Consider the following 10944-nt stretch of genomic DNA (forward strand, 5'->3'; position numbering starts at 1 on the left):
GTACCAGACAATAGTAAAAGGGTGGGCGGGGACGGGCGTGTCCAATGTACGGTGGGGGGGGAGGCAGAAGTGGGGAGGGGGTAGAAGGGGGGAGGGGGGGTCGTCGCGTCCAATACGAAGATTTATCGAAAGGAAAATAAAAGCTCTACTTGAAGAATATTTACTATTAAACTGACCCTCCACGTAAAAGATTGAATTTCAATTTACACAATTGGCCCGAAAGTAAGTTTTGCATCAAAAACTATATACAAATGCACAAATAAAACGCATATGACCCGTATGATCATTGGAATGGGTTCCGCTTCAATGACGGGGCCAGGCCAGTTTGTCCGAAGCAAGGATCATCGAGGCTGTCCTGTGAACTTGAACAAGCTCTCACCGTCCAACCACTGTCTGCCTTGAACTTTTTAGATTTCTTAATTACCAAGCCATCTTTTTATGTTTTTTATGTTAAATAAAAGTATTTTGGAATCTTTGTATTTCTCAAATACTTTACTGGTATTACTTCATTCGAAGCTGTACAGGAGGGAGGCCAGTCGATCCGATGTCCCGCCCGCCCCCCCCCCCCCCCCCTCCCTCCATGGTTGGCCTGTCCTATATTTTGTGAGCTTGTCCTATAAAGTTTGTTATACATATCAGATGACTGTTGACAGACGGAAGTGATGAACCTTGGATCATCAAAACTCTGCTCTCCCTTGGACCCCCCCCCCCCCCCCCCCCCCAGCTCCCGAGCCTGGGATTGACCAACCCTAGCATAGCCCCTGGGCAGCCATCCAAAGATGGGCGTCACCCGTTTGAGACTGTCATAAAGACTGTCTTGTCAAAACTACACACGGTAAGAGCTTTCTCAGTAGTCAGTTTTGTCTAACCATACCTAACTAATCGAGATTTAATACACACACCCTCATCTCTCTTTTTGTTTTATTTGAATGTTTTGTGTTTTTTAGTTTTGTGTGTTGTCGGCCTCACCTTTGAATTCATCATCATCCACCTTGGGCATTATCATACGTCATCAATGAGACAGTCCAGCCTGGTATCCTGCTACATGCGCACAAAATCGACTGATGATGCATGAGTACCAGCTCTAAGAATTCAATGTGGAAACAAGTGCATCAGAGCAAATCATCATAATCGGCGACACACAGGGTCTGGCAATACAATGAATGAATGAACATTCCTTCAAACCATTTACCCTTCACTGATTTCTACTGTGAAAGAAGGACAACTGGGAAAATAAATAACCTCAGAACTAGTGAATGGTGTCATTCTGTGAAAGTGATTATTAGCGGCTCTTTCTGCTAACCAAACATGTAGGTTTCGAAAAGTGAACGCCTCGATATTTCTGTGGTCAGCTGGTTGTTTGTTAAGGTAAGTCCGTGTATTTCCGACACAATATTAAATAAAATTATATCGGTGTGAAATTGTTTGTAAATTCTACTTGCAGCACTTACACAGTACAAAATCTGACCGAACAAGAAACAAATAAATAAATAACATTTAACAAGACACGGACATTAGTGACACTGACAAACCATTATATTGACACGTTTTTGTTTTGTTTTTTATTAGTTACATTTTATAATAACGGTGATTGAATAATTATGTTGATCTTTAACATGCTGAAATCAATTTAAGGCTTTATAAAAAAAACAAAATTATGACAAGTCGTTCTCAGGGAATCATGGTAAAATTGTTTCTTGTTTTGTCATAATTAATGTCATACATTAATATGATTAATTAGTTTGCCATAACTTATTAATTAAAATCAGTGGTATTGATTTTGATATTGGTTCACAAATAATGTGTTGTCAATAATTTTAAAACAAGATTTTTATGGGAAACCGATTGATCATGTTGATTTTGTGATAGTATATATTTTATAATGATTGACGGGGTGTATCTGTTTTGTTTTGTTAATTGTGTTGTGAGTTTTATGGTTTTATCAACAGTTTGTTGTCATGTATGTAATCTGATCTGATCACTGACTGGACTTTAGTCATAATTGACTGTCAGTGTATAGGTTGTTTGAGTTAATTAACCTCCATGATTAAACAAACTACGTAGATTTTTATATTTATAACTTGTTATCTCATTTACCTAAGTGTTTATGATTGATGGTGTGAAGATGCCCAAGACATACCTCTGTAAAAGAATAAACAACTATGGTTTGTTCGGCAGATCTTGTAACCAAAGAATGGGATGTCTAAATTTACTTGAAGTTTAAAAACTGGGTCCACTTTATTCGTTCCCAACTTTTCCTTTACAAAGGTCAAAAACAGGGTTAGTTACTTGTACAGAAGACGTACTACTAGTAAGCAGGCAAGCTGCAGTGACACCCCTCTGACTAATTAACAACTTATAAATCTATTTATGTTTCAAGAGCCTTTATTTAGGAAAGGTGTGGTACCTGGTAATTGATTTAAACTAGTTATTGATTTAAATGTATACCGCAACATTTTGTTTGAGATTGTGTATATAGTGTGACGTCATTTTGTTTTAGGTCTTCTCTGATTGATGATGATAATTAATGGCAATGTCACTTACCAAACTGTTTTGGTTATTCAAACAACTCCGTGCATTAGTTTATAAGTATGACACATTTTGTTTTACTTCAACATGATGCACATACATGCACTAAAGCCTAAATGTACCCATATAAAAGACATATTGTATGTCTATTTGTAGGAAGGTTTAAAGCTCTTAATAATAACACAAGAAGCTCAAACTATATACTAATCAAGCATTAATTAGTCCCCTCCAGAAGGATTTCGTTTTTAGTGTTTTTTCAAGTGTTTCAAATTGAGTTCACTGGGTGAGAACCGTTAAAATTCAACCAGATTTATTTCTTCAATTTCCACAGGTTCAGATGATGCTTTGCTTGACGGATTTTTAGATCTGTGAACTGCCAGCAGTACATGCAGTATGGGTGGCACCCATTCTAGGTCGGAGGACCTTAGAAAGAAGACATTCATGAACTCTACCCACTATATTGATTCTCTTCACGAGGTACGATTCCATTGACTATACATAATCTAAGTTACAGCTAGTTAAAACAAACTTGGGACTAGTCAAAACTCTCTCCAAAATAGTCTGGGTTGCTACTTCAGTTTTGAAATGAAATATGGACAAGTAAAATGGTTCGTAAGAGTACGGTAGTACATTTTTCAGATGTGAAATAAACAGCTATGTGGTCCTGCTGTCTAGTCACTGAACACCTAACTCTTCCTTAACTGAGGATTAATCTTAGGGCTTAGGAAGAGTTCAGTTCTGTATGTCCTATTGCTTTTTTCCTCTAAACTTTTAAGTGATCTGTGTATCACAGTGTACATTTTCTTTAAATCATCCACAGTATAAGTTAGCAACGGTCAAAACTTTATGATTCAGCAGCCTGTTGAATTCTAATCTTGACGCGTCTTCACATATGCTGAGGTACAAAGTACAAGTATCATACACCGTTTCCTGTGAAAAGTTGACAGATGGCAGACTGATCAATTTGAGGGTGGTCAGCCTTGAACTTTATTTTCTTGTAGGTGCCTGCACTAGTGTAGATACAACTTTAACTTTATCTGTTTTTTGGGGTGGGTTTTGGTGGTCGTAACCAGTAACTGTTTCGGTTGAATTTGCTATTGGTTTGTCACTGGCTAATGACTGAAACAGTTATTGGTTACGACCAACAAAACACACCCATTGCATAATCTTAAAGATTTACTACTGCATAAGAATGCACTCTACTCCTTTTCTTAAATATAAATGGTTACATTTACACAGAAATTATGTCCTTTTTGATGATTGTTTTTTTACAATACGGCTCAGTGATTCAACAATTCTTTGCTGTATTTTTTTAAAATGACGATTTTATGACTTGTTGAAAAAGGTACACCACACAAAGTGGAGGGAAGGATCTATATTCTACATGTAAACTGATATTTGACAAGCCGAAACACTTAAAGGGTACTTGTTTATGACAAAAAAGTCCTGATCTGTAACTGGTACAGGTCACGTAGTTCCATAAATACCCTCAGTGGTTTGTGACAAAGGGAATGAGTGGTGATAATTTCTTCAGACAGACAGACAGTGGACAATGGTTTTCAAAAGCACTCAGTTCCCTTGAGAAGACTAGGAACAGAATAGCAAAGTAGCTTTAAGGCCACACTCCAAGGCTCACTCACAAACTTAACCAAGTATGAAATACAATCAATTTAGAAGATACAATCTGACTTGGTTTTTGTATGGAAATTGAGTGGACCAAGAGAGTGAATTGTGCCCACGCTCTTGAATGTATTCTGAATTTGATTTGTCTCCATATGGTACGCTAAATAGCATTTACTATTGAAGCCTCTGACGTCATTGCTCAACTTCTATACAATCATATTCAACGAACCATATAATGCAATAAAAACGATAATTGAATGAATATTTAATTGATTCTGATTATATTAGAGAACGGGAAATTATTACAATGAATCTGTCTAATAGATGTAAATGACTTGCAGGAATTTTAAATCCCACTCAAGTAGTATGTCATGTGGATCTTTGTCTGTTTTTTAACACTTGGGTTAAATAACACGTCTGTTTTGGGTAAACCAAAGTAAAAAATCGTCTGTTTTGGGTAAAACCAAAGTAAAACATTAAATAAGTGGCTACTAACAACTTAATAGAAGAATTCACAGCAATTGCTAGGGTGTCTTCTGGTTTTGCCGTGGTGCCCTCTGTAAAATTCCAATACAAATTTACATTTTCCTCATAGAAGTGCCCCTTTCAAGGGCATAATTCATGACCTGGAAAATTTTTAACACTGAATTAACTTGTCATTTATATTGTTTCTTTTGATGCAAGGTCCCTGGTTACTTCTCAAGAACTCAAGATGTTACAGATTTCCTCGGGGAGGACTTCCCATCTGAGAGGAGGACAGAGATGTCTTATACAGGTCCTCCATCTCACCTAAGTCTCTCACAAGATGTCCATCCATTCCTTGATCGAGTCGGATCGGATTTTCAAGCCTCGGAAAGATTTGTGAATCGAAGCCAAGTGAAGGAAGATGTACCGTCAAGTTTATTACCATCTGCGGATACAGCGGAAGATTATCGAGATATTGAGGTTCGGGAAACAATGGCTACCCTTAAGGAACAGGTTAAAGAAGCTCTGGCTAAAAAGAGGAACATTCAAGTAGAGACTGTGCCCTCAGGACCCCCTGAGGAATCACCCGATGCACCCGAACTTGAATTGCCAACAGATGAGAAGAGCACCTTAGACTTTTTAGACTCAATAATCAATGAGAGTATGGATTTAGATATTGGTGGGGATAGCCCCGAGGTTGAGTCGGACTCTGAAGCTAATTGGATTATGAGAGATAAAAGCAAGACACCTTTACCTGGACTAATGCACAGCACTGTACCTGATTTACCAATGAGTCCATCACAGCCACCTTCAAGACCTTCTAGTGGATTCTTCCGCAATAGTATGTACCTTCCAGACTCAGATACCATCCATTCCTTAGGTCGGAGTAAACCTAAACCTCCTCCACCACCAACTAAACCCAAACCAACCAACCGACATTCACGCCATATTCCAGATGAGATTGTATTCAGAAATAACATTGATGTACGATATGTGACATCTCCACCACCCATTAGACCAATTCAATCTGTAGACATCCTCGGTGCCATAGACACAATGGACAGTAAAAACAGTAGTAATGCCAGTACTGAAGACATGGGAATTGTCCTTGATGATGTCACAAGTGATGAAGGTAGTAGAAACGGCGAGATGGGGAACATATACGACACCAAATCGCGTGTGAAGGGGGTCCGTGCTTTAGTTAGTATGTATTCTGAGGAAGGGGATTCCCCAACGGACCGCCACTCAGGTTATGACTTCTCACCTAATGACAGCATGGTGGGTTTACATTACCCGGAACGAGACTACTCGTTTGGAAATAATAACAACAGTAACTCAGCAAGGTTCTTCAGTGAGAAGGATAATAAGACAGACACATCTACGACGTATGGAACAATATCATCTGAGGATTCAGCATTAGGAGATGGTAGGGAAGTTGTGGATGATGCGGTTCTGGGAATCATACATTCTGAACTTGAAAAGCTTAGAATAAATTGAATTGTAACATTCCATTTATAACTATTCATAATTCATTTTTAAGCTAGGTGTAAGTTTAGTGGGTATTCAGATATTTTATCACAATATTTTATTCGGTATTATAGTAAATAAGGAAAATAGGTTTTTAAATTGAAGTATTTTGTTATATTCCTGCGCAAGTCGTTTAAAACTGACAGTCGTGAAGCACTTTAAATGGACAGTTAGTATAAAAACAAAAAATACATGTGTCACAAATGGTTACTGAGGTGGGAAAGTCGCAGTCCCATCCAAGCTAAACCTGAAGAAAAATTTCAACATTGGTTTCATTTTGACAACACGGAAATCCCTACACTCTGATTATTTCTCATCGTTTTTATTTCTGTTTGTTATGCTATCATTTTACACTTAAGTGGCTTACAGCATTATATTCAATGGCAATTTGAAAACTTATAAGAAACGAAATACAGTCCTTGTCCCAAATTTAAGAAATTAGTATTTAGCCCTCATTTTTTGTCCTATCATGAACTTCATTCATTGTTTTATATTTCCAATTTGCATTCACAACACAGGTCAAGTTTCTAACCTCTTCTTTTTACACAAAACTCCCTTTTGATGTGGTCTTTGGGATTGTGGTTTAACATTAATAATAGTTTATAATTTACCTTTTGTTCTTAAAAAGTAAGATTTGTTTTTACTGTTTTTATACTTTGTGACTACATGTAGATGGTATTAAAGGGTTTCAGGTGTGCTAAGTTCTTCCACAAATTTAAAGTAGAAACAGTAAAAATGTGTTGGGGGAATTAGTGTCCAAGTGTTTGTGTTGGTTACAGTACATCATCTTTTCTATAAAACCTGCACAAATAAAAAAGAATTCTGAGGTGTAAAAAAGCCTGAAGTTTTGTATCTTTGTTATCAGAAAAACTTGAAACCTAGTAGCTGTAGTGGAGTAACATTTGATAAACCTTGGAATGGGAGTCAATTCCATTATTGCAATGTACGCAGTAACATTATGATCAACAGGATCAGGTCAATTCCAGCTTAGCATATTTATTGTGTACTCTTAGGCTTCACTAAACCAATCCAATATTTATTTGATCATTGTAGACTTATTCAATGGGATTTTATTACCTTATGTAGAAACATTCACTTACATGTATTTTGGAACAAGTATCAAAAGGAACTCAGCACTTTTCTGGTTTATATCGTACTACATCTTATTACAACATTTGCCAATTCAGACCAAAGATAATTGAGCGCCAATGGCACAATACGTGAAATGTTCACTGGACGCCATTTCAGTAAGCATATCTTTTTATACAATTGATCAACATAGACAATTAACAATGACCATTGCTATCAATGATATAAAAAACATTTGCTTGCTGAAATGGCGCCTATCTACGTACATGTATGTATTTCATGTTCCAATAACAGAGTGTGCCTTTTGCGCCTCTAGTGGCACTCTATAATCTTTGATTCAGACTCAACCGTATCGGTCTTTTGTATTCTAAAGCCTGGTGGTGAACCCCGTATGCTAGGCTCTACCTTTGCTATAAGATCCACATTATCTACTGATGTACTCAACTAAACCTGTATACCTCATTATAAATAGTATTATATAACCTGATAAACTGTCTATTGGAACAAAAGAATGACATTGCATTTAATAACTCCACCCACTGTTTACTAAGTGGCATGAAGTGTAGATTTAACGCACACTTGACGTCAGTTTTGTTGGTTGTGTATGCAGTGAGTTCAGGGTCTTCACTACAGTGAAGTGAACTTAATTAACATCTACATGAAGCCACGTCATATTGCCCTGATCTATTTATTATGGGCGTAGTGGTGTGTTTAATTTACACAAACTGGAGGTCTAGAATGCCAGCACTTTATTCAGGTTTAATATCCTTCTCAAATATTTGATAATTGTTCGTACTATCATGTCCAACTGTTTTGCCTTTTGGTCTGGTGTGCTATTACGTTCCGTACTGCAATTGGGTGTTTACCGCTACAGTGTGCCAGTATTCATGCTTTGTGTTTTTATTTCATTGTATCAAAGAAAGAAATGGAATTTTATGTGCCTGGGAAATGAAACTTCCGTCTGTTAATGTGATTTGTTGTAAATTTATTGAATGGCGTTGTACTGAGCTTGCAAACAGGTGATTTTGTAAGCAAGGACAAATTGGCTTGCCTTGGTGTATCATTGATGGTTAAGGTTGATGTATTCAGAAAAAGACGAATTAGAAATCAAGTCACATAAAGTTTGAGGGAGTTATTCATTTCAACTGTATTCTTTTTTGCAATGTTTTTTCATGCATGGCTGTCATTATTGTCAGGTAGCTGAAAGAAATCTTTCGAAGCTTGATCTATAGGCACAGTGTACATTCAATATCAGGAATTTGTTCATGTCACACACACCGCATTGATTCATCATTACACAACATGGGATGGTTTTGTCATACAGGAAATTCCTACACGTAGGCAACTTGGAGGTAACCAATGCACACAAGATGCTAGTTTTTTTAACTGTCTTAGTTAATGTTACCCTAATATTCATTACTTTTAATATGACTGTATCCAATCCTTTATTTCCAACCAAACCAGTTTGCGTGTGTTATTCAAGTACATTGTCAAAGCAATGCAGTCTGCACCCAAACAGTGTCTACGCTTTAAAGTCTTCTTTATGGCCTTTGAGAGTTTAATGTCCCAATAAATTCTGTTGTGAAATGGTTTTACTATTTTACTACATGTAGTTTACAGAATATTGATGCCTAAATACAATTGCAGAAACCTTTTTGCAGAATGAAGTGTCTGTTAATGGCCAAACGAATCGGCAAAATTAAAGGTTTTTTTGATGTTTTATGAGGTGTTGCACAATCAAAACATTTTTATATTCAGGAATGTTATTCCAGCTTTAATCTGCCGCTTTTTCCAAAGAATTCATACTACAATACAACAGAAGTAACTTTGTTGAGAGTTTAAAGGATGCTATTTTAGCAGGTGGTATGGTCTTTACAGGCAGTTTTATAAATCATGTGAAGTGGGTGTGACTTGCAGCCTTTCTTTGTGTGGAACTTTACCTTTAGAGCTCACTGTATCAAGTAAAATGTAATGGTTTTCACAACAAACTGGAATTTCATCTAGACTGAAATGTTTTCACTATTAAAAACCGCAGTGGTATTTATACAGAGTTGAAGAAGTTGTTTTATTTTCTGGAAAATGTGTGGAATTAAGCTGAAAGCTTGACTGTTATTTGTATATCTTGATGCTTGTGAATTCTGGCTGTGTGTGTGTCTTAAACGTTTTTGATCATCTAGGAGAGAGTTTGAGAAGTTGTTACAGTTTTTTGACGTCAGTGTTTATCTACTTCTTTATATTATTATAGTCTTATTATTACATATTTTATATTTTAGTAACAGTCTTGTATCATTCCATGGAGTGTGCTTTGTAGATTTACAGGGAGTAATATCACAACAGATCTATTTTCTTTTTCCTATTCTGAAGTAGATAATTTCCTCACTTAACAAAGAGTGTGTGAAACTACGTATTATTTGATCACCATTTTATCTTTATTTCAAAGTTTATTTTTAATAGTTTTTAAATGAAATTCTTTTTAATATTTGTATTTGTTTTTCCATTGTGAAATTTTGGGGTTTTATATTTATTGCCAATGTGTCCCGTGTAAAATGTGGCACAGAATAGAAATGACTTGTTCTTGTAAAAACACATTTAAAATCATAAAACTTAACTGAAAGTTTTTGTCATGTTAATCTTATAAAATTCATGTAAATAAAAAATGCATGTTATTGAAAGGTCAACTGAAACATTTCTGTCTTCTTTATGTCATTATTGAATTGTGTAAAAAATTCCAACAGTTTTTTATTTTCACTGTTAAATTTTCACTTCTTTTTTTCATTAGTCCTTTGAAAGCTTATTCTCATCCATTTGTCAATCCAACTACGAAATTCCAGTCCTATTTTCACGGCAAGGATTTAAAGTTACTTTAAGTAAAGGGGGTTGAACAAAATGTCAAGCCTGATTTGCCTGCAACTACAGGATCAACACAAAGAGGTTTTGACAGAAAATACTGCGGAAAGCCTACCATTGTTCCCTTTGTCAAGTGGAATAGTTCAAAATTTTCTGGAGCACTTGCCATGGATAAATACCAAGTATTCCAACACAATAGTTCCATGCAATCATGTTTAGGTTCACCCCGTGGTGACTTGAAATAATTTACCTTCCGTTTTGAAGTTTGACAAACGTGTTCAATCATGGGTTACCTTCCCCAAGGTTAAACCCAGACAATGACATGTTAACAAGAAAACTTCTAAATAATTTGCCTTTTGTGGATACAACCACCCAGATCCAAATAATAGGTAACTTTGGTTAAAAGCCTGAAGTCTTATTGCTCTTCTAAGGCTAGGTCATACAGAAAGGTTATTATGAAGAGACGGTTTTTTTATTGTGAGAATGGTTCCTCCAAAATTATATGTTCAAGGGTATCGTTAATTGCACTCATGAGGGCCTAGCTTCATAACATTACTTTAAAACTTCCCGCTTAGCAGCTAGCTTCATAACACTACTTTAAAACTTCCTGCTTAGCAGAAATGAGCAGGACACCAGTTATAAAATTGTACATGTCACATGCTATTTGACTGGTAACCATATTCTGGTAAGCATTAAAGTTTTCTGGTAAGCATTAATTTTGTCTGCTTACTTAGCTTACTGTGCTTTACTGACTCTATGATGAGATTGAGCCCTGATAAAGAAAATTTGACTGGTAACCATATTCTGGTAAGCATTAAAGTTTTCTGGTAAGCATTAATTTTGTCTGCTTACTTAGCTTACTGT

General features: G+C 36.2%; 1 protein-coding gene across 1 annotated transcript; it reads left to right on the forward strand.

The window, feature by feature from the left end:
* Window positions 1–1121: 1121 nt before the first annotated feature.
* On the forward strand, window positions 1122–9917 carry LOC117291929. The gene is made up of 3 exons (XM_033773949.1): window positions 1122–1368; window positions 2861–3006; window positions 4837–9917. Exons 2-3 carry the CDS (start codon window positions 2923–2925, stop codon window positions 6112–6114), a joined length of 1362 nt encoding a protein of 453 aa, XP_033629840.1. The 5' UTR covers window positions 1122–1368; window positions 2861–2922; the 3' UTR covers window positions 6115–9917.
* The last annotated feature ends 1027 nt before the right edge of the window (window positions 9918–10944 follow it).

Source organism: Asterias rubens, chromosome 1, assembly GCF_902459465.1.
Source record: "Asterias rubens chromosome 1, eAstRub1.3, whole genome shotgun sequence".
In the NCBI taxonomy this organism is placed as follows: domain Eukaryota; kingdom Metazoa; phylum Echinodermata; class Asteroidea; order Forcipulatida; family Asteriidae; genus Asterias; species Asterias rubens.